This window comes from Oncorhynchus masou, chromosome 11 (genome assembly GCF_036934945.1).
Source record: "Oncorhynchus masou masou isolate Uvic2021 chromosome 11, UVic_Omas_1.1, whole genome shotgun sequence".
NCBI classification, from domain to species: domain Eukaryota; kingdom Metazoa; phylum Chordata; class Actinopteri; order Salmoniformes; family Salmonidae; genus Oncorhynchus; species Oncorhynchus masou.
The window spans coordinates 57,794,632-57,810,595 of NC_088222.1; the positions used below are offsets into that span (position 1 = coordinate 57,794,632).

The following is a 15,964-nucleotide window of genomic DNA, read 5'->3' on the forward strand; positions in this document are numbered from 1 at the left end:
CAGGGGGGCAAGCAGGGTGCTCTCCTGAGGTTGGAGCTGGGCTAGGGGCTGTGCAGGGGGGCAAGCAGGGTGCTCTCCTGAGGTTGGAGCTGGGCTAGGGGCTGTGCAGGGGGCAAGCAGGGTGCTCTCCTGAGGTTGGGGCTGGGCTAGGGGCTGTGCAGGGGGCAAGCAGGGTGCTCTCCTGAGGTTGGAGCTGGGCTAGGGGCTGTGCAGGGGGCAAGCAGGGTGCTCTCCTGAGGTTGGGGCTGGGCTAGGGGCTGTGCAGGGGGCAAGCAGGGTGCTCTCCTGAGGTTGGAGCTGGGCTAGGGGCTGTGCAGGGGGCAAGTAGGGTGCTCTCCTGAGGTTGGAGCTGGGCTAGGGGCTGTGCAGGGGGCAAGCAGGGTGCTCTCCTGAGGTTGGAGCTGGGCTAGGGGCTGTGCAGGGGGCAAGCAGGGTGCTCTCCTGAGGTTGGGGCTGGGCTAGGGGCTGTGCAGGGGGCAAGCAGGGTGCTCTCCTGAGGTTGGAGCTGGGCTAGGGGCTGTGCAGGGGGGCAAGCAGGGTGCTCTCCTGAGGTTGGAGCTGGGCTAGGGGCTGTGCAGGGGGGCAAGCAGGGCTTCAGAAGATATCTTCTCCACCTCTCCTGACAGATTTGCTCCAGTCTCTCCTTCAGCTCACACACTCTCTTCGTCACATCCTCTAACCAGAAAAGGGGGTAACAGGAGGTGGTAGGTACAACCTTGGGGTCCAGCACAGAACTGAGAGACTGGACACTGAAGAAAGTGGATGTGATCCTCTGTGAGTGAGAGCTGCTCCAGCTCGGCGTCTTACCTCAGCTCACCATCCTCTTGCTTCAGTTGCTCCGGGAGTCCTTTAGCCTCACTCCTGGGCTCTGATTAGCTCCTTCACTTCAGAGCACTTTCTCTCAATGTAGCGGATCATCTCAGCAAAGATCCTCTCACTGTTCTCCACTGCTTCATGTGAAGAGTGTGCGATGTGGAACATATCCAGTTTCATGTCTCGCAGCTCCCTTTCCCTCTCATGGATCATCTGTCTCAGATCCAGCAGATTCTGAAAAGTCTCTAATTCAGCTGCCTTTCATGGCCTTTATGTTCATCCATCAAACAGATACACTGCTATCAGTATGGGAGTAAATCTCCAGCAGCTTGTCATGACAAGAGCAGATATTTTCCTGTAGTTGTGTGGTGGCTTTGACCAGCTTGTGCTTCTTAAAAGCAGGAGATTCATAGTTACAGTGGCTATTCCCTATATACAGTGGCTTTACAGTGGCTATTCCCTATATACAGTGGCTTTACAGTGGCTATTCCCTATATACAGTGGAATTACAGTGGCTATTCCCTATATACAGTGGCTTTACAGTGGCTGTTCCCTATATACAGTGGCTTTACAGTGGCTATTCCCTATATACAGTGGAATTACAGTGGCTATTCCCTATATACAGTGGCTATTCCCTATATACAGTGGCTTTACAGTGGCTATTCCCTATATACAGTGGAATTACAGTGGCTATTCCCTATATACAGTGGCTTTACAGTGGCTATTCCCTATATACAGTGGCTTTACAGTGGCTATTCCCTATATACAGTGGCTTTACAGTGGCTATTCCCTATATACAGTGGCTGTTCCCTATATACAGTGGCTTGCGAAAGTATTCACCCCCCTTGGCATTTTTACTATTTTGTTGCCTTACAACCTGGAATTAAAATAGATATTTTGTGGGTTTGTATCATTTGATTTACACAACATCCCTACACAATTCACCTCCCCAAAGTCAATACCTTGTAGAGACACCTTTTGCAGTAATTACAGCTGCAAGTCTCTTGGGGTATGTCTCTATAAGCTTGGCACATATAGCCACTGGGATTTTTGCCTATTCTTCAAGACAAAACTGCTCCAGCTTCTTCAAGTTGGATGTGTTCTGCTGGTTTACAGCAATCTTTAAGTCATACCACAGATTCTCAATTGGATTGAGGTCTGGGCTTTGACTAGGCCATTCCAAGACATTTAATTGTTCCCCTTAACTTCTTAGGGCTGCAATCCCGTTAACGGGATGATATGACAACAGCCAGTGAAAGTGCAGGGCGCCAAAATCAAAACAACAGACATCTCAATTAAAATTCCTCAAACATACATGTATCTTATACCGTTTTAAAGTTAATCTAGTTGTTAATCCCACCACAGTGTCCAATTTCAAATAGGCTTTACAGCGAAAGCACCACAAATGATTACGTTAGGTCACCACCAAGACACAGAAAAACAGCCATTTTTTCAGCCAAGGAGAGGAGTCACAAAAAGCACAAATAGAGATATAATTAATCACTAACCTTTGATGATCTTCATCAGATGACACTCATAGGACTTCATGTTACACAATACATGTATGTTTTGTTTGATAAAGTTCATATTTATATTAAAAAAATCTGAGTTTACATTGGCGCGTTACGTTCACTAGTTCCAAAAACATTCTGTGATTTTGCATAGCCACATCGATTGAACAGAAATACTCATCATAAACGTAGATGATAATACAAGTCATACGGAATTATGGATATACCTCTCCTTAATGCAACCACTGTCTCAGATTTAAAAAAAAAAATACGGAAAAAGCAAACTATGCAATAATCTGAGACGGCGCTTAGAAAATAAATACAATTTTCCTCCATGTTGGAGTCAACAGAAACCACATTATAAATATTCCCTTACCTTTGATGATCTTCATCAGAATGCACTCCCAGGAATCCTAGTTCCACAATAAAATGCTTGATTTGTTCGATAATGTCCATTATTTATGTCCAAGTAGCTACTTTTGTTAGGGCTTAGGTATACAAATCCAAACGCTTGTGCAGGTCCCGCATAACTTCGGACAAAAACTTCAAAAAGTTATATTACAGGTCTTAGAAACATTTCAAACTAAGTAAAGAATCAATCTTCAGGATGTTTTTATCATAAATCTTCAATAAAGTTCCAACCGGAGAATTCCTTTGTGTGTAGAGGAGCAATGGAACACAGGTTGATATCATGTGAAATGCACTTGACCAGGAAATGGCTCTGCCAGTAACCTGACTCATTCAGCTCTTATTCAGGCCCACAACACAGTAGAAACCACATTCAAGTTTAAAAAGATGGTTGACATCTAGTGGAAGCCCTAGGAAGTGCAACTTTATCCATATCCCACTGTGAATTCAATAGGGCCTGGGTTGAAAATCGATCAACCTGGTTTGGATTTCTCAGGTTTTTGATTGCCATATGAGTTCTGATATACTCACAGATATCATTCAAACAGTTTTAGAAACTTCCAAGTGTTTTCTATCCAATACTATTAATAATATGCATATATTAGCAACTGAGACTGAGGAGCAGGCTGTTTACTCTGGGCACCTCTGGGCACCTTTCATCCAAGCTACTCAATACTGCCCCTGCAGCCATAAGAAGTTTAAACCACTCTAGTGTTGCATTAGCCATATGCTTAGGGTCATTGTCATGCTGGAAGGTTAACCTTCGTCCCAGTCTCAAATCTCTTGGAGACTGAAACAGGTTTCCCTCAAGAATTTCCCTGTATTTAGCGCCATCTGTCATTCCTTCAATTCTGACCAGTTTCCCAGTCCCTGCCGATGAAAAACGTCCCCACAGCCTGCTGCCACCACCATGCTTCAATGTGGGGATAGGGCTCAATTTAGGGCTCAAAAGCTCAATTTTAGTCTCATCTAACCAGAGTACCTTCTTCCATATGTTTGGGGAGTCCCCTACATGTCTTTTGGTGAACACCAAACGTGTCTGCTTATTTTTTTCTTTAAGCAATGGCTTTTTTTCTGGCCACTCTTCCGTAAAGCCCAGCTCTGTGGAGTGTACGGCTTAAAGTGGTCCCATGGACAGATACTCCAGTCTCCGCTGTGGAGCTTCGCAGCTCCTTCAGGGTTATCTTTGGTCTCTTTGTTGTCTCTATGATTAATGCCCTCCTTGCCTGGTCCATGAGTTTTAGTGGGCGGCCCTCTCTTGGCAGGTTTGTTGTGGTGCCATATTCTTTCCATTTTTTAATAATGGATTTAATGGTGCTCCGTGGGATGTTCAAAGTTTCTGATATTTTTTTATAACCCAACCCTGATATATACTAATCCACAACTTTGTCCCTGACCTGTTTGGAGAGCTCCTTGGTCTTCATGGTGCCACTTGCTTGGTGGTGTTGCAGACTCTGGAGCCTTTCAGAACATGTCTATATATACTGAGATCATGTGACAGATCATGTGACACTTAGATTGCACACAGCTGGACTTTATTTAACTAATTATGTGACTTCTGAAGGAAATTGTCTGCACCACATCTTATTTCGGGGCTTCAAAGCAAATTTGGACTATTTTGTGTATGTCCATTACATGAAATCCAAATAAAAATCTATTTAATTTACAGGTTGTAATGCAACAAAATAGGGAAAATGCCAAGGGGGGGTGAATACTTTTGCAAGGCACTGTAACTTCAGAACAAAGTTGACTACAAATACAAAGTTGACAAAGTCTTTGCAATTGATACAAACATGTGACATATAAATATATGCTTCAAATGAAAACTGATGACTACATTAAAAAATAAACAGTAGACTATAAGGGGCAGCAGGTAGCCTAGTGGTTAGATTGTTGGGCCAGTAACCGAAAGCTAAATCGAATCTCAGAGCTAACAAGGTAAAAATCTGTTGTTCTGCCCCTGAACAAGGCATTTAACCTGCTGTTCCTAGGCTGTCGTTGTAAATAAGAATGTTTTTAACTGACTTGGCTAGTTAAATAAAAAATAAATAAGCCTATTTCAATCATATAGAAATACATTTCATGTTTAATCAGTTGAGTCCTATTTTGCTACTTGTAGGCTAGCTCTTAAAAACCAGTCTTCTCCGTATGTATTGTTGTCAGCCATTACATTTGGCTCTATGTAAACTACAATTTCGACATTGTGTTTTAACGCCAATAATCATTGCTTTTGAAACATATGCTGATATTCCCTTTATCTTTCATGTCAATGATAAAGAAGCTTTAAAAAAAAGATTCCCTTAGTTTAGCAGTTTTGCAAAGCTCCATCTGTGTGTGCCTCCAGTTGATGAACTGCACATAGTAACCAAAAAAGTGTTAAACAAATCAAAATATATTTTAGATTTGAGATTCTTAAAAATTGACACCCTTTGCCTTGATGAAATCATTGCACACTGTTGGCATTCTCTCAACCAGCTTCACCTGGAATGCATTTCCAACAATCCTGAAGGAGTTCCCACATATGCTGAGCACTTGTTGGCTGCTTTTCCTTCACAATGCGGTCCAACTCATCCCAAACCATCTCAATTGGGTTGAAGTAAGGTGATTGTGGAGGCCAGGTCATCTGATGCAGCACCCATCACTCTCCTTCTTGGTCAAAAAGCTTTTACACAGCCTGGAGGTGTGTTGGGTCAGTATCCTGTTATAAAATCAAATGATAATCCCACTAAGCGCAAACTAGACGGGACGACGTATCGCTGCAGAATGCTGTGGGAACCATGCTGGTTAAGTGTGCCTTGAATTCTAAATAAATCACTGACATTGTCACCAGCAAAGCACCGTCACACCTCCTCTTCCATGCTTCACGGTGGGAACCACACATGCAAAGATCATCCGTTCACCTACTCTGCGTCTCAGAAAGACACGGCAGTTGGAACCAAAAATCTCAAATTTGGACTCATCAGAACAAAGGACAGATTTCTACCGGTCTAATGTCCATTGCTTGTGTTTCTTTGCCCAAGCAAGTGTCTTCTTCTTATTGGTGTTCTTAAGTAGTGGTGTCTTTGCAGCAATTCGACCATGAGGGCCTAATTCAGGCAGTCTCCTCTGAACAGTTGAGATGTGTCTGTTACTTAAACTCTGAAGCATCTATTTTGGCTGCAATTTCTGAGGCTGTTTACTCTAATGAACTTATCCTCTGCAGTAGAGGTAACTCTGGGTCTTCTTTTCCTGTCGCGGTCCTCACGAGAGCCAGTTTCATCAAAGCACTTGATGGTTTTTGCGACTGCACTTGAAGAAACATTCAAAGTTCTTGAATTGTTCTGTTTTGACTGACCTTAATGTCTTAAAGTAATGATTGACTGTCATTTCTCTTTGCTTATTTGAGCTGTTCTTGCCATAATATGGTCTTTTACCAAATAGGGCCATCTTCTGTATACCACCCCTACCTTTTCACAATACAACTGATTGGCTCAAACACATTAAGAAGGAAAAGAAATTCCACAACTAAACTTTTAACAAGGCACACCTGTTAATTGAAATGCATTCCAGGTGACTATTTGATGAAGCTGACTGAGAGAATACCAAGAGTGTGAAAAACTTTCATCAAGGCAAAGTGGGGCTATATCAAATATAAAACCACTGGTTTTGGTCACTACATGATTCCATATGTGTTATTTCATAGTTTTGATATCTTCATTATTATTCTACAATGTAGAAAATAGTACAAATAAAGAAAAACCCTTGAATGAGTTGGTGTGTCCAAACTTTTGACTGGTACTGTATGTTCCATATGGCCTCAGCAGAACTCATACTTCTTGCGCTTCGTGGAGCAGCGCAGAGCTGTTGATTAGAGCTGTTGTGAAGGAAAATGTCCAGAAAGTGAGTTTGTGTTTATACAGGACCTCCCTCCCCCACCTACTTTCAACCAGTCATGTAAAAAAAAAATATGGAGGCGCATAGCAATTCAGTACAGAGCTCAATATGGCCTCTCCATGCCTCTGGAGGCACCACAATTGCATCACACCCTCCATACAGAGCCTTTGAGCACATTTACGGATCAAGCATAAATTGTCTTTTAGCGGGGTGGCTTTCCCATAGACACAAATGTATTAGCAGCTGGGTCTGGTCTGCTTAGTTTATTGACTGTATATGAACCAGAAAAAATGTGGGAGTGGGATGTCTCTTGCTTCCTCTTCCCACTCTACTTTAACCACAATGAAATGAGAATTGTGGTTATAGAGATAACCAGCCTAAAACCCCAAAGATAAAGCATTGCAGATGTAGAAGCACAGTGGCTAGGAAACACTGCCTAGAAAGGCAGGAACCTAGGAAGAAACCTAGAGAGGAAACAGGTTCGAGGGGTGACCAGTCCTCTTCTGGCTGTGCCGGGTGGAGATTGTCCAGATCATCAGATCATTCTTCAAGATGTTCAAATGTTCATAGATGATAGTAACAGTTATAGCGGGTGAAACAGGTCAGAACCACAGGAGTTAATGTCAATTGGCTTTTCATAGCCGAGCACTCAGAGGTCGAGACAACAGGTGAGAGAGAGAGAAATAGGGAGACATAGAGAGAGAGAGAAATAGAGAAAGGGAGCGAGAGAGGAGGGGTCTGTGGCATCATGGGGCTTCCCATGCTATCTCCATGTTAAAGTAGTACATTTTCTTCTTCTTTTGATGTTTGAAAACGTGTAAAGTTAATATTGGTTACCACCACATGCAGTGCTGGCGTTGAACCAAATGGAGTTGAACCAAATCTTGTCATTCATTTATTGTAGCCACTAGATGGCGGCCATATAGCTTAAAGACATTTACAAACTAGGCAAACCAATTTGAAGAAGACAATGACCTGATCATTGGCTGATCACTCCCAACCCATAAGAATCCCCACCCAGTTGACTACCTTAAAATGGTGAATGCCCTCAATGGTAATGGTCATGCAAAAACGGTTTTTTTCCATTTATTGATCTCTATGGGTAAGAGCCTGAAGCATCTGGTCGGGGATTCCACTTACCACTATATATTTGGTGGTGAAATCCAGTGACAGGCAGAGAAGACGGAGCATAATAAAACGTGGTTGGCATTCGGCATTTCTCATGGATCTTTTGGATCTCAAGACAGTTTTCTATTCTCAAAACTAGAATCTTTAACAAGATAGTTCACCGAAATTACAAAAAGACATTGGTTTCCTTACCATGTCAGCAGTTCTATTGACAATGTATGACGGCAACACATTTTGGGGTTTATTTCCACGGCACTGGTTTCCAAATGCTAACGATTTTGCATCTGTGGCACAAATCCCATTCATGTTATGGTATCCATATTAGCATTTTTTGGTAGTTGATGCGCAAAAAAATGCTAATATCAGAACCATGATTTGCTTTTGTTTAAATATGCTTGATAATTATACTTTTTTTATGTTGAAGTGATCCTTGTATGAGCCAATGAGCCATGTTCCAAATTCCACCAAGTGGGTTAACCCTATTGGCGCTATGCGTAGGATAGTTGCCTTTCACGCCAGCGACCCAGTTTTACTTCCCCGCCACACCATTCCCTACAGTGGTGTCAGAAGCGGGATGGCGGTCGTTTGGCCTGGACGTGTAAGGGGGCTGAGAAGTTGAAGCACTGGCCATGCCTTCCCGTTGGAACGTGGCTCCTATACTTACTATAAGAGCCATGTTACAATTTCCATCTATTAGCGCGATGCGCAGGGTCTTTGCCTTTCACACCAGCGACTCTCCGCTTACCTGCTTTGCCATTAGCTACAGTATCAAGGAAGTTAATTGAGCATCTCTTTTGCAGTGATGATGGCACAGGAGGCTGCTGAGGGGAGGACGGCTCATAATAATGGCTGGAATGGAGTGAATGGAATGATACCAACCACATGGAAACCATGTGTTTGACGTGTTCGATACCATTCCATTTATTCTGTTCAAAACATTACTATGAGCCCGTCTTACCTAATTAACGTGCCACCAGCCGCCTGTGGATGATGGCTATTAGAAAACACAACTGTGGTAATACATTTTATAAAACATTTAAAGTTTTTCTTGATGACAATTAGGACGCTTATCATATTTCCTAAATAAATACAATCTTTTTTTTTATGAGGCCTAACCAAATGTAATTTCAACATGTTATAGGAGAGAAGGACAGAACTGATCAAGTCACTAATGGCTAATTCTTCACACCTGGCATAAATGCTGTGGCAAGGGCCTTACCTATAATTGGAGATTTGAGTGAATTCAGTCAGAACTTATGATGAGTTTCAAGAGAGGGTTATTTTGGCGTGTGTACTATATTCAGAAGTGGTTTTTACGTTACTCCATATCAACAGAACGAGAATGTCTCTACAATTCCAAACTCGAAGCAGGTTTCTTGAGCTCCATCTTTCAAACAGCCTTAACGACTGGGATATGGATGAAGAGATCAAGCTGACCACAACAACTGACCAATTTTACCAAGGTAAGAAAAACACCTGTGTGTAATTTACCCTCCGAAGGGGATTAATGATGACATGCTGCCCTGAAAAGTTGTTGTACAACACTTTTTGTCTTTTTTGTCTGTCTATTACTCATTAGCAGGAGACAAACGGAATGATGAGTATCTGGTTCAGTGGCAGTATGCAAGAATATCGAGAAGAAAGGACGACCTCTCTTTTCAAAACTATCAGAAATCAGTTGAGGGTAACATGCCTAATAGAGACATTACTTAACTTTAGTCTTAGCCCCATTTTAAATGTTTCATGTATGTGTTTGATGCTTCAACGTTCTCTTAAAATGTACTTGCATTTCAGACTCTCCAATACAGCCAAATCTGTGGTTGATTGTCAACCCCAACCTAGCCTGCCCAATTAAGTATCCCAAAAAAGTAACAAAGATATTGAGTCCCAAGGTGCCACTGAAACACCTGGAACCAGTACCCAAGCCCACAGTCACCCATGTCAAACCCAAGTCTATCCCAAATGTGCTTCCAGTTTCACCTACTGAGGTCACCTGCTTGGCCGACTCTCGACATGACGCGTCCTCCAGTGAATGCATGGTAGGTAAACTCTGATCTGGAGAGCAAACTTATAGTGAAAAAAAGATATGCATTTAGTTCATGGTTTTCAAACCAGATTAAATCAGTGCAATATGTATAAGCATTTAAGAGCACATTGGACATATTGCACTCAATTGATCTCTTGCTTCAATAACTACATCTTGTGACATATTTTTCATAGCTTACAGATGAGGATGACGCCTCTTCGGTGGATGTCCCCGTTTGTCGGAAAGTCAAAACTGCCCGCAAGGCAAAGGCCCCTAAGGGTGGACCACGAAAGCTTAGTCTGGCCCAAAGCAAGCGCCTCCAACGGGTCCTTCAAGACAGCAACAACCTGAAGAGCGGAGCCTGGCTGCGTCCCCCTGTCAACTACTGCATCTTAATCGCCATGGCTATTGGCAGCAGCCGCACTGGCAGCCTCAATGTCCAGCAGATCTATAACTTCACAAGGTAAGAACTACTGACCACAGAGAAGCATCACGTGTTTTTGAACTGATAGCTGGAGACCAGTAACACAATGCAGTTACTATTTTGTTGAAGCTGGAGAAACTATACTGAATCCCAAATCGACCCTTAAGTACTTGTGGAGAGCTGAGAGGATTTGACAGATGTACAGTAAGAATGTAATGGAGCCACCTTGTCCTCTGATAGCTTAAGGGTGGAAGTTTCACCATGTTGCTTGTATCAACAACATCCTCTCAGTGCTTCACAAGTGCATGCAGAAGAGTTTAGGAATCTATTTGTTATTATGCCATCTTTATCGTGTCCATCTGTCATCGTTGTGACACCTTGAGGTCTCAGAGTTTAGGGATCTATTTGTTATTATCTTTATCGTTTCCATCCGTCATTGTTGTGACACCTTGAGGTCTCAGTCCTTGAAAGTGTAATGGATGATTGTGTGTGATTCTCACGGCTCCGTCTCCCAGAGAGCACTTCCCCTTCTTCCAGACAGCCCCTGACGGCTGGAAGAACACTATCCGCCACAACCTGTGTTTCAGCAACAGCTTTCGTAAGACCCCCCAGCAGGTGTGCAGCGAGGGGAAGAGGAAGTCCTGTCTGTGGCACCTGACTCTAGAAGGACGCCGGAGGCTGAGGGATGAAATCCACACCCTTACCGGGGACTCGTACAAAGTGTTGAAGAGAAGCATGAATAATCCTGGTGAGTTTCAGGGGAGCATAGTCATAGAATTACACACAGAGCCATGGAATTAAATTATAGAACCTCCATGTGCAGAGCTGTCTTATTAGGGGGTGACAGAGGACATTGTTTTCTTGCTATTTACATACGTAGGGCTGTGTTTGATTAATATTGGATGTCGATGACCCAATGATGTCCACCATTGTGCGTACCAGTATTTTTTTATATACTAATGTATGGGCCAGGCTTTCAAATGAGGCTAAGGGAGTGGTTGGACAACAGGAGGGTTTTCATACTGAGCTGGAAATGCAGTCAGTTACATTGGTGTGGCAACCTGTACATAAATGTTTTTTTTCTTCTTATTTGACAGATCTGATTCAGACTTTGTTTGCGCTATGATCTGTGCCTTAGAGGTTACCCCAAACTGAAGTGGGACCTTGGGACAATGGCTGTGATGCAAGGGGCATCGATGGCTGTTGATAATGGATAAGTGAACAGCAGCACTTCAGTTATGTTTTCCTTAGACTGTATATTTTTGGGGTGTGTTATGGATTTTGGGGGTGTGCTAATGTTTTTCAGAAGTGTGAATTTATCACTAACTGTACTTTTGGATTTGTTCTGAAAATAAAAATGCATTAAATGACACCACTTGTTTATCTACTATCATCTGTTGGCTGATAGATCCTAATAATGCATCTAAAAATGGTTTTGCTTCTGTAAAGATGAATAGTAATAAAATAAATCTACAATAGATGGGTTGGTTGTTGAGCAACGCAATCTACATGTGCACAACTATGGGACAAAACACATGGGGTTTGCTTTGATTGTTGCATGTCAATGCCATATTAGCATTGACATGACACCAGCTGAAATGAAGCATTTACCATTCCCCAAATGGTAGCTTCATGTCATTGTTGGTAGCTATCGAGCCATGATCTGGAGGCTCTGTGCGGAGGGTGTGATGCGGAGTCTCCAGAGCAGGGCAACCCTGGTCCTAGAGTGCAGCAGGCACTTCATGTCTCTGATTTAACCAACCTGGGAGACCAGGTGTGTTGACTTTGGGCAATCACTGAACTGATCAATTACCTCAGTCATGTGTGGTGTCTAGTTGGAAGAATAATCCTGCAGGAACAGAGTTGCCTGCTGCAGAGGCCAAATGGAGCTCTGTACCGCATTGCATGGCGCCTTCCAAATGTAACAATGTGGAGGGCTCCATGGAGCTCCGCATGCGACATGATTGGTTGACAGTAGGTGGGGGTGGTACATTCTGTATAAACTCACTTCCTTGACGAATGGCTTTACCTGGAATGCTTTTCCAACAGTCTTGAAGGAGTTTCCACATATGCGGAGAGCGTGGCATGCACTCATGTTGTGACAACTTTTTACCAGTTGTAGGTAGGCTATTTAGATTTGTCATTATCGAGACATTTATTTCCAAACCTTTTTCCATAAAACATGAATACTCTAACTGATGTACATCAAATAATGGAAACAAAGCACTGGTAAACGGCTTTGGGCGCAACTGAGCGTATTACATCTGTTCGGAGGTGGTTTAAACTGCATTCTAATGTTGACTGCTTAAAGAAAATGGTATTAAAGTGCTTCATGCATGCTCAGTTCTAGGGTCTCGGGGGCTGCCTGAGTAGACCTTTTAAATGGAAGATATGGAACTCCCTCGCATGGTTCTTTTTATGGGGGAAAAGTCCTCGATGAAACTGAAGGCTAAATGTGGAGAATTATACATTTGCCTCAGGTCATCAAGTAGCCTAATGTACAGTGGGGGGGGGAGTATTTAGTCAGCCACCAATTGTGCAAGTTCTCCCACTTAAGATGAGAGGCCTGTAATTTTCATCATAGGTATGACAGACAAAATGAGAAAATCCAGAAAATACATCAAATTCTACAATGTGATTATTTGCAGATTATGAACCTTTAGCCTATGCTTATCAAATGGTCGTCTACAATCTCGCAAATGGGCCATTTAAGTTTGTCTTAACAGCACAATTGCCAGAAAATAGTCTAACGTTTGTTTCATGCTCAGATCATCTGTCCAACTTTCACTCAAACTCTCCTGATTTTATTTATGCAAAGGGTATTTACAATTATACACCTGGTTCAAGCTCTGTGCTGAATGGCTGAAAGCTGTAGTATATCAGACCATATACCATGGGTATGACAATTTTTTACTGTTCTAATTACGTTGGTAACCAGTTTAATAGCAATAAGGCACCCCGGGGTGGTATATGGCCAATTACCTTTTCGCTTGTCATATTCATTAGCTTGCAATTATTTTGAAAACCTGAATTTTGAATCGAACGCTGTTACAAGTTATGATTCCTCAATTGGCTTGATAACGTTATGGAAAAAGGGGTTAATGTATAGATATGGCAACTCTTTTCTCGCTGTGAAAATAAGTTGGTCAGGTTGAGTGGTCTAACGGCTACACTTTTTTTTTCCTGACCTGGCAACCCTGGTCCCACTGAAGTGTGAGCATTGTTTTCATGACGTTGTCAGCTGAACCATCTATAACATGGGGAACCTTTTATTTTGACATTCAATGACAACCTGAACCAGAAATGATCCACAAAGGCCAATGACATTTTCAAAATAAGATCCATGCTAGCATCTTGTGTACTCCATTGTACAAGAATGGCAGGGATTCAATCCGATTGCGCTCATAGGCAATGTTACCGCGTAAACGCTGAAGATGTCGGCTCAATTGGAAATCGCCTTAAATGTGAAGCTCTCTACGTCGCACGTTTCGGATTGAATCCTGGCCAATGTTTTTGCCACTTAAATGTTTCCAAATAAAATAATGAACTGGACTAGAGCAACACTCCTGTTTCTCTTACAGATGTAGTGCAATGTGGGGAGCGGCATTAGCCGCCAGTTGGAGCTGGGACTTTGAAGTACAGCAGTACTGGTACACTTTCCTCCACAGGGCAAATGCTTTGTTTCAGAGCGGGTAGTAATCCCTGAACCCAAGGCTGAGGATGAAACACAGGTATGTCAGACCTGATGTCTCATCTACTGAACTAAACCAAGTGGAAAGACAGACAAGTGGCCCAGGGTCACTGCTCGGGGATGGTTCACAAAGATCCACTGAGGTCTCTGACCACCCTACCTACACATTCTCCTCTGAGATCTGGTGAGTGTTCTCTGGGTAGTGGTGGTTGCACCTGCAGTCCTTTATATCGCCTGGGCTTATGCGGACGTGGGCAGAGCCACGCGGAGCCAAAATGGCTTCCTGTACCCGTCTGAGACAGAGGTGCCATAGGACTGCTGCTACTGTGGCCCACACATGGTCCACACATGCCGTTACTGAGGGTGCAAGCGGCTGTACCGGGCCTGCGCTCCTCTGGAAGTGTCTGTAGTAATGTCCCTGGGCCTCGTAAACCACACCGTGCCATTACTGTCCTCGCACAGCTGGATCCCATGGAGAACCCTCTCTGTACACAAGGAGAGCTAGAACGGAACAGGAAAGGGCAAAACGATAAGTGTATCTTCGTTTTCAGTGCTTTAAAGCTTTTTTCTTCCGCTTTGCATTCTTTGAAGTCTAGGTTCCAATTTGTTTAACTTCACATGTAAAGTTGCATTGTCAAGCTGGTGTGAAATTTAACATACTGAATAACAAACAAAGCCTTATAAAGATGCTAGCTGTTAGGGAGATATGTGCAGTCTCAGCCAGGCTGGTTTGTAATGAGTTACTAAGGGGCCTAACTTTCTCTTATGTTGAATTTTCACTTAGTCTCCCATTGACAATCCAATGAGCAGCCACACTATAACAATCTTTTAAAGGTAATTTACGATTGAGCAGCTTTTACCATGAATGAAATCTAACACCAGGGAAAATGACTAAAAGATGCATTGTCGGCTGTATAGTGCGCTATTCCATAACGCCCTTGGATTGACATTATGGGATTTGCTCCTAAGAGGGCTGCGAAGCAGGGAGAGCAGATATGATAACCCCTCACCTCTGACCCCAGAGTGTGTTGCTGCACCCAGGCAAACTCCAGCCCCATAATGAACACCGCAAGCAGTAGACCAGACAGCAGGACCCACCTATTTGTCCATGCTCAGCCCTACCCCAGAGAGAAAAATGTGATGTACATGGTCTGGTGATAAACTTTCATGATTAACTCTTGACATTGATGTTGCATTGCTGTATAAAAAGCATAGATGTTAAATGTCATTATACAACGGGTGGGTCTAATCCTGAATACCGATTGGTTAAAACCGCATTCCAGCTGGTGTCTATTACACAAGTTACAACCAGCTAAATCTATGATGTTAAAATGCCTATTTACTCTGTTCATTCTGACTGCGCAATCCACTGTCTCATCAGCCCAGACAGGGAAGTTATAAACTTGATCTCCACTATAAAAAGCATCTAGACATTATCTCACATTTAGTTTTCAACAGCAGAGATTTGTATAAACCTTGCTGTCTGTCTAACATTGTTTCAATATTCAAATTTGATCTCCTGCTGTCCCTTAGTAATGAACGTGTTGGGACGACTGACGAGACCGACAGGCATCGTTTCTAAGCCAGTCTAAATCATGAATCAGCTGGCATCATTTTTATGGCTATATACAACGACATTTCAATTGAAATAAGGTAATTTGCAGTCTTTCCAGCTTCAGTTTGAAGTGATTGTGTTAGCTGTCCTGTTGGCTAGATCCTGTGAACAACCATGTCCTGACGAGTGAGCACATTTTCTATGCCAGGCAAATTCGCAACTTATTAGCTCATTGTTATGGATGTATCCAAATAAAATGTCACTAAACAGCTTTAACAAATGAAATGCGGCTACTTTGCTGTCATTCTGGCAGCACTGTTTGACGTGGCTAAGTTAGCTGAAGTTGGCTAGCTAGAAAACAAGGGATAAGTACACAATGGAACATTTAGAACGAATGACTAAGTCGTGTCCATAGATACAGAACAAAAAGACTGAATGACTGGGTCATGTCTCTGGCAACCAAACCGATAGAATGACCAGCCAGCTTGGGGAGCAACCCTATATTTGTGTTGGGACGATATCTTGTGTAAGGATG

The 15,964-nt window shown here is 42.9% G+C and overlaps 1 protein-coding gene and 1 pseudogene across 1 annotated transcript; one reads left to right on the top strand and one right to left on the bottom strand.

Annotated features, from left to right (window-relative positions):
• The first annotated feature begins 9,075 nt into the window (after positions 1–9,075).
• On the top strand, positions 9,076–11,309 carry foxr1 (forkhead box R1). The gene is made up of 6 exons (XM_064977208.1): positions 9,076–9,196; positions 9,313–9,417; positions 9,528–9,772; positions 9,954–10,222; positions 10,699–10,931; positions 11,281–11,309. Exons 1-6 carry the CDS (start codon positions 9,076–9,078, stop codon positions 11,307–11,309), a joined length of 1,002 nt encoding a protein of 333 aa, XP_064833280.1.
• A 2,919-nt stretch (positions 11,310–14,228) lies between these two features.
• The window catches only part of LOC135547889 (probable glutamate receptor), a 36,893-nt pseudogene continuing 35,157 nt past the window's right edge, over positions 14,229–15,964 (bottom strand).